The sequence below is a fragment of the Tachypleus tridentatus genome, chromosome 12 (assembly GCF_004210375.1).
Source record: "Tachypleus tridentatus isolate NWPU-2018 chromosome 12, ASM421037v1, whole genome shotgun sequence".
Lineage (NCBI taxonomy): Eukaryota > Metazoa > Arthropoda > Merostomata > Xiphosura > Limulidae > Tachypleus > Tachypleus tridentatus.
Window position 1 is genome coordinate 25,940,084 of NC_134836.1, and position 16,258 is coordinate 25,956,341.

At 30.4% G+C, this 16,258-nt stretch overlaps 1 protein-coding gene across 1 annotated transcript in view; it reads left to right on the forward strand.

The window, feature by feature from the left end:
• l(2)gd1 (lethal (2) giant discs 1) overlaps positions 1-15,686 on the forward strand; it is a 96,735-nt gene extending 81,049 nt beyond the window's left edge. The window contains exons 20-23 of the mRNA XM_076473336.1: positions 204-255; positions 10,142-10,241; positions 10,904-10,994; positions 15,105-15,686. Of these exons, the coding sequence (XP_076329451.1) occupies positions 204-255; positions 10,142-10,241; positions 10,904-10,994; positions 15,105-15,221 (360 nt within the window). The 3' untranslated portion in view covers positions 15,222-15,686. The remainder of the gene's footprint in view (positions 1-203; positions 256-10,141; positions 10,242-10,903; positions 10,995-15,104) is intronic.
• Positions 15,687-16,258: the final 572 nt, after the last annotated feature.

Sequence of the window (16,258 nt, forward strand, 5' to 3'; positions counted from 1 at the left end):
TTTCAAAACTGCACAGTGACTTTCCAAACACCCTGTATGATAATTGAAAAAGTTTACTTCCAGGTTAATATAATATATAGATGATTAGTTGTTTTAATTATATGGGATTTGAAAGTAGACTTTAAAAATACTAATGATTTAATTATATGTTTTTTATAAAGTGAGTTTAATTTACTAAAATAGTACAATTTGTTTCTTGTCAGGACAATCCCCAGAGAGCTAAATCCCATACATTGAGAGGTACAAATAATCCAGGTAAGAAATGAATGTGGCTTGGAAAGTGATAACTGATATTGTATTTTGTTATTTGCTACAATGAAAGATATTATTTGAGAGAATACCATAAATCATAATCAAAGTCACATAAATCAGTTTTTTAAATGAAATAAACATTTCAATTTTAATGCTGAAAGCAGAAGTAAATTCAATGTACTAATTATGCTATTTATCAAATGATCATTATATTTTGTGTAGAGTTAACATATATATTACCAAAAGTAATGTGACAGAAAGTGTGGTCTCTGGTTGTTTTTTATTTTAGTATCATTATAAATGAAGATAACAACAACTTCAGATAAATACTTTTTTATTCTACCCCATGTTGTGACTTGTGCCTTTTTTGAGGGTCTATGAACATCACAAGTTACAAAACTGAACAAGATTAAACTGCTCTCCACCAAAAGGGGGTGTAACAACCGTGCACATCACTGTCCTTGAGCAGTTTCTGTAAAACAAAAGCTCATTCCTTTGTTTGGCATTACACATTTGTTTAGGTCATCTGTTTAACAAAGAATGTTTTATGCTGCATTCTTGTTTTTAAATGGAAAATACTTTCAGTTAAAGTTTCTAACAAATATCATTATTTTTGTGTAAATACATTTAATTTATTTAGATAAAAAAACAATAAGTTTGAAGAGAAACGTTCAAGAGGGCTGTGGTATAGTTTCATTGATATGACAGACTTATTGTCTTTTGTCATTTACTCTTGATAGGGTTTGAGCAGAATCCAGTATTCTTAGTTTTATCAGCAGAAAAAAAAAGTATTTATTGTAATAATTTCAATTGACTTATTCTCATTTGTCTTATTGAATACATATCTTGTATCTTTCAGAAGCCACCTCAGTTCATTACACTCCTTAACAGGAGTATTATTCTCCTTCAGTGGTAACTGGAGTTACATGAACAGTGAGTACTGTCACCACCTTGGTAAACCAAGTAATTGTATCTAAACTACATTCTTCATCATTATTTTTTTATGTCTCAAGGATTCCGACTGAACCTCTCATGTTTTGGGATGCTTTTGACCAACTCTTCCCATAACCTGTCTTTGCTTCTGGTTCTTCTATCTCAGATGAGGATCTGATAATTCTCTCTTTCTGCTTTGTCAGTTTGATATCACAAGTATATGATATTGTTTCTTTCTTGATGTTTAAAGGTTAAGTATCTCACATGAGCCTCATACCTTGGATCTTCTTGTATACCCTCCCCCCTTAATTGATATTCTCATTCATTCAGATTATTTTCTGTTTTATTGTCTCTCTTCTTTTTCAGAATATGCTTTATGATCTTCACATTTTTCACCATTATACTGGAGAAGTTCACAGCTACTTGCTTTCCTTGCTGGTTTAAATTTCTTCTTTAGCAATTACCCAGTTAACTTGGTTTCTTTATTTCTGTGATATGCTTTGTTATGATTCCTTACTTTCTTGAATTAAACTTTCTAAGTCTTACCACTGAGAGCTCCATTTGGCATTTTTCCTTTAAAAGAAGTTTCAAGATTTCATCATAAATTAGAAGCTTGAACCAAGACAGCTCATAGTCTGTCTTCTCTTCTCACTTTAGTTATCCATTTATTTAGGTCCAGAAAAGGACTAAATATGTTTCCAAATCTCATGAGCTTCACTTGACTCCTCTTTTCCTGTTCTTTATCCTGTGATCCCTTCCCAATAGGCCAACTGTTAAGAGGCTGTGTGAAAGTTTGATTCGTATACCATACACTCTTGAGGATACCATTTACAGAAAAGCCTTAAATCATACAAGTTTTTCCTCAGGAATTACTTTTTTTTTCTTCAGTACTTGAGTCTTGTATGTTTTTACCTCAGTCTTGAGGACTTTACATGGAGGATACACTCATTAACTCTGAGGGCATTTACTTGGAGGATACACTCATTTGCTCTGAGGACTTTTCCATGGAGGATATGCTCATTAGCTCTGTATTTTTACTATTGTATTAATGATTGGTTTCTCTAGCTGTGTCCTAGGTACACATTCTCTTCTGTGACCTTCATTCTTCTTTGAATCTCCTCATTTGGATTGGCTGGTTAAGAAATCAAGTTCAGTATTGATTTCTGATTTATTTTGAGAAACGTGGTTGTTAGGGTGCTTGACATGTTACTGGATTGAAACCAACAACCAAACCTGCTCACTTTTATTATTATTACACTGTTATAGTCAATGTCACTATTTCTTGGTAAAAAGTAGCTTGAGTGTTGATAGTGGGTACTGTTGACTAGTTAGAGGGTTTGACTTTTTTTTTTATTTGTGTCCTCTTGAGTGGAGACTAGAAGATAATTAGCATATGTCCAGACAATCTGTGATATCTCTTCATCTATTCATCTCTCACTGTCATGGTGGCATCTTCATTCTTACTCATTCCCAGGCATCTCTCTTCCTCGCTCATGGATGTTTGTGTTCAGGTTTAGTAAGGTTGTAAACAACATCACTGTTTTCAGTATTTGGTCACTAGAGGAGAAGTCTCTGCCCATCAATGGCTCCAATATTTTAACAGTTGACCAGTCAAGTCTGTTGTGTGTTTTGTATTGGATGGTAGGATGGTATTTGCTCTCAGGGTCTCTGTTATTTGTTTCAGCTTATCTTTTTCTACAAAACTGCTTTACCTGCACATATTTTTTTATTATCTTCTATGCCATAAGGTAACAAAAAGGGAAAAAAAAAGAGACTAAACAACAACTTAACACAATAATTGCTGTAACCAATTGCACAGTCTGTCAGCAAGGAATCTTATAGAAATGAGATACTTCCTGTTTAGGTCACATACTTACCTGGAGATTTCTCTGTGCAGACTCCTTCCTTCCAATCTATTTTAATAGAGTAGGAGAATTCTTGCTCCCCTACTAACAAGCTACTGAGGTGGTAAATATGGAGAATTCTCCTTTGTATTGATGTGCATCAACTGATATGGCAGGGGTGTCAACCTTGAAGAATTAATACAATTTACCCCCAGCACTAAGAACCAGACTAGCCAGATGGTCTTGAGTTCTTTTTGAAATGCTTTCCTGAGCCTGCATAGTTTTGCAAGTCACATACTGTCCTGCCCTAACCACACTGACTTTTTTTTTTGTGTTAATTAAGCGACTTTTATATTCCATCTAATTTTGCAACACTAACAAGAAGATGAAAATTATTTTGAAAGAACCTTAAATAAATAATCAATACTATTCTACAAAGAATATTTTTTTTAAAAGATGGATGAAGTCTTTTGTTCCTGCTCCATTCTATGTTTTTTCTTTTTCTGTCACTATTTACTTGGGAGTTCATTTTCTGTTTTTTAACATTAGAATCTCCATCCTAATTTTTCTGTGACGAGGTGAGTGCTATTACTCTGTAGCTAAAATTTTCATTACTCCAAAATGTTTTTCATAGATACTTACCTTTCAAAAGGTCTACCAACCTTATCTCAATGCTTCTAGTGTGTCTGCTTAACTCAAGTATGAGCTCATGGTTTACACAAAGTACTCAAGGGCATTACTGCTCAAGGAAGTTGTGTTGCTCTCATGTTAACTCTTTACGGCAGACTTATGCAACTCACAGAAATTGAGTCACAAAATTCACTTGTACAATAATGCGTGTGGTAAATATGAGATTTCTTAACGTATCCTCTCAAACACTAGTACGACTTCATAGAAGATTATAAATATCTTGTACATATATAATAATGGTTTTATAATTAAGAGTTTTTACTGAAAATGTTATTTTTATAGTAGTTACTCTTATTTAAACCAGTAATAAATCAAATGCAAGGTGATTTTCATTTTAAGTATAAAAATACTTCTCTTAATTTTAAAGTTTCATGTTTTATTTGCATAATTTCTAGAACCTCTAAAAGGATATCAAAAGTTTTTTTTAAGATGCATATTTATATTTTGTAATTTCCTTTACCATATCACCAACTCTAGCTATTGTCATCATTGTACAATGCAACAAAATAATTGAAATTAAGAAGTAAAAAAAAAATCCATACCTTTAAATATTTTGTAGAATATCTTTAAAGATTTTCTGTTTGTTATATTCATAAATTCAGCTCTTCCTTTTCACATGAAGTTATTTTAATGTTTTCTTTTTTTGTACTTTACTACTTGCCCCCCAGTGGCTCAGCGGTATGTCTGCGGACTTACGACGCTAAAATCCGGGTTTTGATACCCGTGGTGGACAGAGCACAGATAGCCCATTGTGTAGTTTTGTGCTTAATTCAAAGCAACAACAACCTTTACTACTTATTATTCATCTTAATCCAAGTCAATGAGACCCTTGAGGCATATAACTGTTTCTCTGGGAGACATGTGCAGACCTTTGGTAAAACTTTTGTTCCTTGTATAATATCACAAACAGGCTCGGGATGGCCAGATAGGTTAAGGCGTTCAACTCGTAATCTGAGGCTCACAGGTTCGAATCCCTGTTGCACCAAACATGCTCGCCATTTCAACCATAGGGGCATTATAATGTGACAGTCAGTCCCCCTATTTGTGGGTAAAAGAGAAGCCCAAGAGTTGGTGGTAGGTGGTGATGACTAGCTGCCATCCCTCTAGTCTTACACTGCTAAATTAGAGATGGCTAGTGCAGATAGCCCTCGAGTGGCTTTGAGCAAAATTGAAAAATAAAAACAAACAATATCATAAACCTTGGGAATGGATGCAAAGTATGATGTATATTTTAAAAAAAAAAATTAAACTTCTTAATTATGCATTTTAAACCATAACTAGTTACCATAATTACCTAAAATATATAATGATAAGATAAATGCAATTTAAACTCTTTCTCACTGTAACATGAAACAATGGTAAGTACTGTTGTTCATCTAGCAACTAACCACACATTAGTCATTTCATGTAACTTGTGAGGATAACTGTACACCAATTTCTAAGTAGTCATTGTTAATTTATAGCATAAAATGACCCCTTTCTAATAAATATACAAATGAAAGATCTTTACATGGAAGCTCAAAAAAATCTGTTGAAAGTGCATGTGGCAACTCTCAGGGGGTGAAAAAAATTATTTCTTGTTTCAACTATATTATGCTCAGAGAACTTTGAAATGAATGAGTTAAGGTTATCTAAGTATATTATTATTTAACTGTACCTACAATACTGCCATTAAATTATTGAAGGTACAAAATGCCAAAGACAATTTTTATAGCTCGCTGATCATGTGACAATATATCTGAAGTTTAAGTAGGTTTTTAATGGTTTATTTTGAAATAAGGGACTTAAAACTTCAATAAAATAAATTCTCAGATCGTAAGTCTTCATAATTTAATTTACATACATTGATAGTAAAGGTTTATAACTCTCAACACAGGATCGGTGAATTTTACCAACCACATAACTTCATTTTACCTATATAAAACTGTTATAAATCTTGTACTACTAACGTGTAATATAATATGTATATCTTCACAAAATTTGACAGTCTTCACTAAACACTACAAGTCTTTCACATATAAAAAGTTAATATTTTTTAGTAAAGTATTTTAAATAAACTAAAAAAAAAAGATTTGGCCACAAATGTATGAAGTATTTGTTTTGAATAATCCATGTGAAAAGTAATTTTTATGCTAAAAATAAAAATGCTTTCCTTCATCTCAAAAACCTCAAATTCTATTTTAATTATTCTGTAGAATCTCCTAAATACATTTCAAATGTTTATTTTCAGTAAAACTTTATATTTTATCTGTTATTTTCTCTATCTATATATGACATCAGTCAATTTAACTGACCTTGTAACCACTAAAGAAAATCAAGATAAATGTAAATTGTTTTCATTTTCTTTGTAGAATGGCTTCAGATTATGACATGAAACTGTCTTCGTTTATCCTGAGTAGCTTTACGTTCAGAACAGTATTCATGTATTTATAATTACATTTTATTGTTTTTACTGCCCTTTGAACAGTGTCTAAGTTCTATCCATACTGCTGTTAGTTGTAAAGCACTTATGGCACATGCAAATCATGCTATGCTCTCAAATTACATTGCATGAAACATTTTTGTTATATTGTTATTTATTTCACCTTTTGGTTACTTTTATAATAAATAAAAACTAAACATGAAAAGTACTCGCCCAATCTTCTTTATCAAGGACACACAAGCTTGTTATTTTATACTACTTGTAATAATAAACTAAATACTTTTTATTTAATTAAATAATGCACCAAAAACATAGTCAAATAGCATGCAAAAAATACTCATTTAACCTATCTTTCAAAAATGTTCCAGTTTTCCAACTTTGCAACAAGAGATTGCAAATTCATCCAAGCTGGTGTTATCTTTCCCATGGAAATGAAGCTTGTACTAACAGTGAAATTGACTATTCTTCATTGAGAAAACAACATAATAAATATACCATTTAATAGATAAAAACCTTGGCTTTTTCTTGGTTATAAATAATATAGAATTAAACATAAAAGAATAATCTGACAGGTGGGTGTGGAAAGAGGGGTCTTATTTTCTATTTGAAGGCTATAAAAATTGTGATTTGTCTGAGCAATGACAATTTTATAGTGAGTAATTTGCATTGAATTTCATATTTATTGCAGAGCAAGTGCATAAAATAGAAAAAGAAGATGGCAAAACAAATGGTGTCACATTAGAGGAAAATTCAGGATTGTTTATAAATATTACCTTATAAAATTAAAAACTTGGAAAGTATGTACTATTAAAATATGGATTATTACCTAAGAATTTATGCTTTACTAATTGGTATAACATAAGCAGGAAATAAATTAGCAAAATTTTGAATTTAGTTCACTAAAATCTCATGATATGCACTGTAAAGGATGTCTATAGTTATAGGGTTAATTATATTTTGAATGTAACAGTGACTTACTGAAAACTAAATGGACTCCTGTTGTGAAAGAGTAACAGGAGTAGATTTTAATGTGTACTAAAAAACCTGGAATTAAAAAAATATATATTTCTAAAAGTGGAAAAGTCGTGAAATTCCTGTAGTTGTCATGAAGTTTTTGTGATTTGATTTAAAAAGTTCTTCATTGGAATGTTTTTTGCCAACTTTAAGCTCTCTGGGAATTTTGAAAACTTCAGAAGGACTATAGTTTAATGTTCTTGCAACTTAAGTCCAGGGCAGTACACATTATTGCTTGCAAGGCTGAAAGTTCATTTGATGGCTAGCTAATTATTCTGTGGAAAAGTATTTATTTAAAATAAATGTTAGAAGAGGGAAAATGTTAATTACCAAGATTCTGGTTTGGTCAGTACAGATGAAAAAAATTAGAAACAAGAAGAAACAGTTGTTTTTGAGAGGTAAAGAGGCTGATATGATGAGATACAATCATGACTTGACTTGTACAAAGTCCTGATATGAAAATTCTTGAGGCTGTATGAGCTTATATGAAAATATTGAAGGTCGAAAGGCAACCAACTATCTCGGCTGACTTAAGGGGAGTAATACGCATTTAGAACAGTATTCAAACCTGATACAAATTGTATGACTACATGAATCAAAGAGTAATGCTTCATATTAAACAAAGTGTTCACATAAAAAAACGTTCCCTAGTGGGACAGCGGTAAAGCTGCAGATTCACGATTTTCAAATTTAGAGTTTGATTCTCCTTGATGGACACAGCAGATAGCCTAACATGGCGTTGCTATAGCAAGAAACACACACAAATTGAAGTACCTTGGACAATATATTTGCTTTTGTTTTGTATTTTGCTGTGATAATGTTTTGTACTTTTATAAAAAGTACTTTCTTGTTGCCAAATTATTATTGTTTGCGATTTCTGTATCACTTACGTATTTCTATAATAATTTCCATTACTATATTGTTTTCCTCTCCACATTAAAATTGCAAAATTCTTACTGAAACTTTTTCTTTTGTTGTGGAAAGATAAAACACTACCTTTTATAACACATTTACTGAAATGCTTAAAAGAATAAATTTAGAACCAACTTATCAAGAACTTTGTTGGGAAGGTCTTTTAACTTTCTTCATCCATTTCATAAATTACCAATTTACAACACGTCAAAATGAAAATGGGTCAATACTTATAATTCATACCATACCCTATTATGTCTGCCATAAATAAGAAATGAACATATCCAGATTAACATGGTCACCACGATTTTAATTTACACTACCATTTATGTTATGTTGACAAATGTCTGAACACCATCAAAAATAACTTCAAGTAGATCAGCACTTAATAAAAGCAAAGCATTTATACTTTACCATATCAGTCTTGCAAGAAAGTTTGGGTAGGTGAAACTGGAAGTGTTCACATAAGTTTCTGAACATAAAAATAAACTCTAAGTGTGGAAACAAACTGTTATCTTTTTCATACTGGAGATTTTAGCCATCAAAACAAGAATCTTATACTAAAGGGATAATCATATAAAAAAGTATCAAAAGTTGAATGATGAAACTCTGTAGAATGGACAGCAACTATCAAAGAATTATCATTTTAAGTTAAATGGCTTTCTAACCTCCTGTGTTTTTAAAGAAATTCATAATTTTGGGATCAAGTAGGCATTGCTGATCAGTTTTCCTACAAGAAGGCAATGCAATTAATGTGTTGAAACTAATTTGTTTTTATATCAAGACCACTGAGAGTTTGATTATTCCTGATTTCTACTAATCATATAACCACACTATCTACATTATTCCATTATTTTGAAAAAGTTGTTGGGATCTCAATTATACAACAGGTATTACATCCGTATGATAGCATACCATGTACAAATATTGTACGATTTATTTTGGAGTGGCATAGCTCCCTTTCCACAAAATAAATTTTCTCAGGTCAAGTGTGTGTGTGCACTAAGTCAACACTTATAATATGCTATATTATTTAAATATGTGTTACTGTATTATTTAAATATGCATATAAATATGTTATCAGCATTAATTAAAGAAAACTTGAGCAGGCCATATATATATTAACAGGTAAATGTATTTAAAATTTTCTGTGGAAACTCAAGAATCGCTCCATTAAACCATATATATATTAACAGGTAAATGTATTTAAAATTGTCTCTGGAAACTCAAGAACCATTTAAGTACTTTTCAGTTTTTAATCATCAGTAATATATCGTTGTCAAGGGATCAATTCCTTTTTCCTTTTCTTCATTTTGAGTGGCTTGTGCTATTTTTAAATTCATGTAAAACATAGTGTGTGTGAGAGATATTGTTTACATTCTTTTAAACACTTTCGGCACATTTGACGACCTCAGTCAACTTGAAGGCTCAGCGAGGCAGGCGAACTTGCTTCATTCCTGTTATTCTTATGTATTTAATTTAACATATATAGTATTGGGTACAATCACTTAATATTTTTGAGTTATTGCCAAGATATCATGCTTTTAGTACTGATATTGTAATTAGTTAAAGTATCAAACATATATATTCAGTGCCATGCCAAACATTCAGAGTTGTTATTGAGTGCTGAAAGGGTTAAACTAAAGAAGAAAATGGAAAAGGAAATTTATAATGAAATTTAATTTACTTATTTGCTTCATAAAAATTAACTTTTTTGTTTTATGTGTATATAGAGGATGAATGAGATGAATTGATCTTTATTCGAGAACCAGGCCTAAAATAATGGGCATCATACATATCTAGCAAAGACAAATAAAACCAGTATACAGCATACAGAATGAGAACAGTTAATTATTTATATCTTAAAGGCCTATAATAGCTCAGTCGTAGGCTTAAGGGCTAAATAACACCTAAATTCAAGGTCCAGTGGCACAGTAAATGTAGTCCATCGTGCAGACTTGCACTTAAACAGTTAGATAATGCTAAAATTAACATGTGAATTATAAGATTTATAAAGCTCTACCTATTCTCTCGCATAGAAAATTACCTCAAAATATTTTATTTATTTTGACAGAATATAAGGAGTCATTCAAGTTTGAAATAAACCGCAAGTCTAGGGCTTTGGCTCGTATCTTCAAGAGGCATTCTTTAAAGGCAGAAGTTTGGTCTAAAGGGTATGTGTTATTACTTTAGTGATATTGTTGTACAGATTATAACTGGAAGTGTAGATTTTTAATTTTATCTTCACATTCCATTATTTTGTGGCCTGCATAGTCATGTGGTTAAGGCACTTAATTCGTAATCTGAAGGTCGCGAGCTAAAATCTGTATCACACCAAACACACTCATCCTTTCAGCTGTGGAGATGTGATAATGTGACAGTCAGTCGTACTATTCATTGATAAATGAGTGGCCCAAGAGTTGGCAGTGGGTGGTGATGACTAGCTGCCTTCCCACTAGTCTTACACTGCTAAATTGGGAACGGCTAGCATAGATAACTCTCGTTTAGCTTTGCACAAATTCAAAACAAACCAAACCATCTTTTGTATGATGAACACTTTTATATGTGTAATTGGTGCTTAATTTACTTACTAATATTTTGAAGAACAATTATCACCAGTAAGGTGATTTATTACATTTTTGTCTCCCTAACTTGGGTGTGTCAAACAATGAAATGTGAAACAACTTATTTACATAGATATTTAAAAATGCTAATTAAATGTACTAGTTGTCACTGTCTTGATTAAACATTATTTTATTTGTATAAGGAAATGAATCAGACTTTAAACTTTTAAGAAGTTCAAGTGTAATTTCAAAATGGTTTTTGATATCTACAGAGGATTTCTTCGCAGTGATGCTCAAATAGGAACAGTTAGTGTAAAGCTGGTCGACTTAGAGAAAGTTTGTACTCTTCATGAGAGCTATGATGTAAGTTTGTTTGTTTTTTTACAGAAAGTTAATAGTGTTTTTAGTATTTATATGTAATTGTGTGTATTTTACTATTTGTATTTATTATGTTAAAACAAATAAATTTAGCCTGTAGTTTTTATACACAGTATGGTAACAAGTATAAGTAATGGTGAAAGATTTAATACAATATCTGTCATGTCCTATATCTTACTCAAGATGTGTGTTTGTAATAACGTGCAGTTTACAGTTGACTCCTGTGTTGTGTGATTGTGGTTACATTTGGAGTCTATACATCATTCAATAAACAATTCATTCTTACAGAAACTATTTATTTTAAAATCCACAACTTTATGACAAGTACACAGTTATTAATTTTTTTGCATACATACAATGTGCAGCCATAATGAAAAGATCACCCTGAAGAACTAAATGAAAACTTATAAATCTGAAATGTTTAAGTGCAGGCTGGAGATTATAAATGTTTTATAAAAATCATGTCCACAAAATCAAAACAAATACTATACATGTATATAATAACTGGTATTTCTTGAGGGTCAGTTGTCCTCCATTGTCATATCTACAGTTCCAATGATGCATTATATAAAGGAACATTGTACATTAGTAAATATAAATCAATGTGATACAATGTATGAAAGAAAAGATACTTTACAGAAGAAGTTAACTGAGAAGATTCATTTATAATGTATGTGCTGAGAAACTAGGTAAAAATTAAAGCAAGGTGTTTATACTTCATAATAACAAACAAAATCATACTGACTCTTTTGCATTGTGCAGGTTAAAGTGTACATGAGAGAATTTAGAGAATTTCATATAAAATTGAATTCAAATACTTTATTATCAATGTTTACAAATAAACTTTGCATAAAGTGTAACTAATAAATCCAATTTTATATTGTAAGGTCTTAATTTTTTAAGGAAATATTTTTTAAAAAATCCTTAATCTTTCCTAGTATGAAAATTGTGACATTTGCTGTCTAGGTTTGTCTCTTCTCTAATTTATTCACCACTCCTCTGAGAAGTATCGAATTTAGCATATATTACCCATTATAAAGTAGTTATTACTCACCAAAGCATTATTTTTATAGCCTTTAATTGTATTTAGTTACAGAACCATAAACTAGAAGATCAGACCTCTCTTCTTGTGACAGTCTGTCGCCTCCTCTCTTCCACAAATTGCTAGTAATTCTATGACGTTAGTACTATATTATTTATAACCTGTAATGGAAAGCCAAAATATTAATATATCAAGTAATATTTTACATTACATTGTTTTCTGTACAGAAAATTGTATATTTCATTTCCAGTTTAAACTTTGTTCCCACAGGAAACATGTCGAGGAGCTAAATAGCTCTTATTGCATAGTCAGAAAGCCAGAAAATTATGATAATTACTGGACATTGTTTGCTTTTTACGTGTTATTATTATGTGTTCTTAGATTAAGTGTTTAATTAAATAAAGAATAAGTTAGTTTCTTAGTACCATTAGTCTAAAGTAAATGTAAGCTTGTGCTTTTTTAACAATCCACAACAACAACAAAAACAGAAGATCCAGGTGAGTATTATATTTCTTGTTTTTCATGTGTATATTTTATTTATTATTATAAGAGTAACTAAGATGTAAAAATTAGAAATGCATTATGTAAAGTAAAAAAAAAAAAAAAATTAATAATAGAAATTATTCATGCAGTATGTTTGTAACTAGCCTATGCAGTAGGGGATTCAATAGTGTAATACGAGTTATACATTCACCAAGAGATTTACAACATTTGTGATAAGATTATTGATTCACAGGGCTATAAAATAATGCAACTTAAATGGAAAAAGATCTCTATTGTTAGAAGCTTTACACTATTAGGAGTAACATTTGTGGTTTCCTGTTACAATTTGCAGTCTTTACAGAAAGAAAAAAGATAATTTAGACTTATTTCTTAACTATTTTATAGTGGTTATGAGGTCAGTCAAATCAACCCTGTATAGAGTTACAGAAAATACCAAATCAAATATAAAGTTTTTCTGAAAATTATCATATAATTTCTATTTAGAAGGTTTTAGGGATTACACAAATGAATCTTAACGTGAAAAGCGGTTTGTTTTTGAACCAGTTAACACTTTTACATCATGTAATTACAGACTAATTTTTGTAAAAATACTTGATTACAAAGTCTCCATTTTTGTGTACAAAATACTTCTAATTGTACTGAAAGCTTGCTAAGTTTCATAAAGATACAATAATCACTCTTAAAGTATATATAACACCACGGTTACATGTTGGTTACAAGGTCTTGTAAAATGCGCAAGCACATTGTTTTGTTATTAATAAATGTAATCAAAGTAAAAAAATTAAACTAAACAGTAAAGCACCAGAACCAGAATTGTATATATATTACATATATTTTGTTAAGCTCAAAGCTACACATTTGGCTATCTGTGCTCTACCTTCCATGGGTATCAAAACTTGACTTATAGTGTTATAAGCTCTCAGACCTGCCACTGAGCCAATTGGGAGTCTTTTTAGTTATAATTTGGTTGTATTTTTAACCAAAAAGCTTCTGCTGTTGCCCATTGATATTTTTTCTTCTCCTGCTGGAACACTAAACCCAACTTCATGTTAGTTAAAGTAAAATTACTAAATAGTGTCTGTTCTGGTTTTTAAAAATTAATCTGATTTAGTCTGTGAAGTTTTTTCATATTTTATTGTGAGACTTTTTTTAAAGAAAACAAACTATTTCCTTTCATATCAGAATTGCAATTTTTTATTACTGATAATAAAGTTTTATATATCTAATTAGTTCCAACTTGACTGATATTCATTGCCATACTTCTTTTCAAACTATTTTACCTATGAATATCAATTGCAAAAAATGTTATAAATGTACAAAGATTTATTGGTTATCAAGGATTTGACCTTTCAGAATAGCATCATAAATATTTATCAAGTTGAATATCATGATTTTAGTTTACAATATTGTTGGTCAAAATGAATTATATCTAATTAAGTATAATTTTTCTTTTTAATCAATAATAAGTTATTTTATTATTGCTTGTTGTTTGAATACTTTAAACTTAACAAAGTCTGGAGCTGTGCAACAGATACAAATTAACATGACATTTTCAAGAATGAAAACCACATATAGAGGAACTACTAAAAACTTTCAGATCTGTTTTTGTTTCCCTTAAATTTACATAAAATCATATGTTTCTGCTTAAAAAATCCTGTTCTTCACTCATTTGAAGTAAAGAGAATTCAGTTTGCTCTATCCAGTTTAACTTAAACATTGCTTCTAACTGTTTGTAAGGTTTACTACTTCATTAGTAATTATTCAATCCACATGTCGTGACATGATAAAAGAGTGGGAGCAGAAGGCTGTAGTAACCAACCACTAAAAGCAAAAAAAAATCATATTTGAATAAATATTAGTAATTATATTCTGAAGGGTCCATAACTTCTTAACAAATATGAACTTGTCTATTATTTACAGGCAAAGATGCCTTACTTTTATTTGTAGTCAAAATTCTAAAAAAGTTTTCATTATGAATTACAGTATTTAAGTAGAGCAAAATATAAAAGTGTGTTTAGTTGCAAATTATCCAAGTAGTTTTATTTATTATTGTTTTTATTTAAATGCACACAACACCTGAAACACGATGGTCATAATAGGATTAATTTTGACCACCCTATTAGTTCTTTCCCAATAACATGTCTTTTTCCTTCATACATTGTTGCAACATGTTCTGTCCTTCTATATAGGCATATTCTATTGTTGTTTTCAGTAATGTTTTATTAGAATTGTAAATACTTTAGCATTAAATGACTTTTGAGAAAGGTGGAATCCGAAGTATTCAATGTTAATAGCTTTTTTTTCAGGACATCAGGAATTATTGAAATATATTTTGGATTAATATAAATTCTATACTTCTGTAAGTCGCTGTAGTGGTGACATATTGAAAGTACCTTACTGAATTTATGTATTTTCATGTGAAAAACATTTCACTAATTGTAGAATTGGTAAGATCAGTTCATAAAAGAAGTAATTGGTGAATACTTGTAGCAGTTTTATTGTCAATATTTTAGTGTGAGTGTACTAATTTCCGGATTTCTTTGAATCAGCTTATGGATGGCAGGAAGGCTTGTGGTGGAAAATTAGAGCTCAAAATAAGCATACGAGATCCTTTGTTGGCCAAACAAATTGAAGAGGTGAAAGATCGATGGCTTGTGATTGGTTAGTAAACAATATTGAACTCTGTCGTCAAATGTCTCACTATCATGAAATGCTGACAAGTACATTTTCATATGAAGTTTTTTGTGTCAGAAAAAAAAAAAAGGTTCCATATCACTGGCCTGTAAGTATGAGTGTGGGAAAGAAGATAGAATTGTTAAATCATTTCAAAATGTTGTGTATCAATATTAATTATAACTAAAGTGGATATAAAACTGACATATATCAGTTTTTCTCAGAAATCAAACATGGTATAGAAATAAATAGAAAAATATCCTGCAAGGAATGTAGCTAGAGTACATTTTAATAACTAATTTAAATTTCTTTTTAAAGAGTGTTAATTAAGATTCTGTAAAGTTAAATGTGTAAACAGTTATGATGGAAGAAAACCAGTTATTATTTTGTTTGTTTCTTTTATGAGAAAGCTTTCAACTGTATGCTGCAGTCTCAACTAAATAAAGATTCAAAACCTCTTTCTGATCCTGTATTGTTTACCAGCAAAAGTATTTGTAAATCAGTCTAAAGTAATTTGTATTTGATGTGCTTTCAAGAAGCTTTAGAAAGGTTATGGACAACAAAGTTGCTTATAGCAAATTATCCCATATATATTTGTATTAATTCACAGCTTTAGAAACCTGAAGAACTCAGGAGAGTTTTAAACATTGTTAACCTGATAAAACTTTAGACATGAGAAATTCCTTAAAGAAAATTACTTTACCAATTTTTTATTATTGTACAGAGAATAGGGCTTGTAATGTTGTTTTTAAAAAAGCTGCATTTTATATTTCCTAAGTATATCTATCATTCCCAAATATAGTTGGTCACAACTAATTTTGGTTTTTTGCTGCAGCAAAGTTATTTTATTTTATTTTCAATTATTTGTCTTGTTTCAGCAACATAATTCTTAACACAGCAACAAGTTAAACTGTGTTACTTTCTTGGTTTTAAGTTGCACTAAAGTTTTCACTTTGGTCAAATATATTTTGTTTTATACATCTCATGTACTTTTTATTACTACATAAGTTATCTTCATTACTCTAGCAGC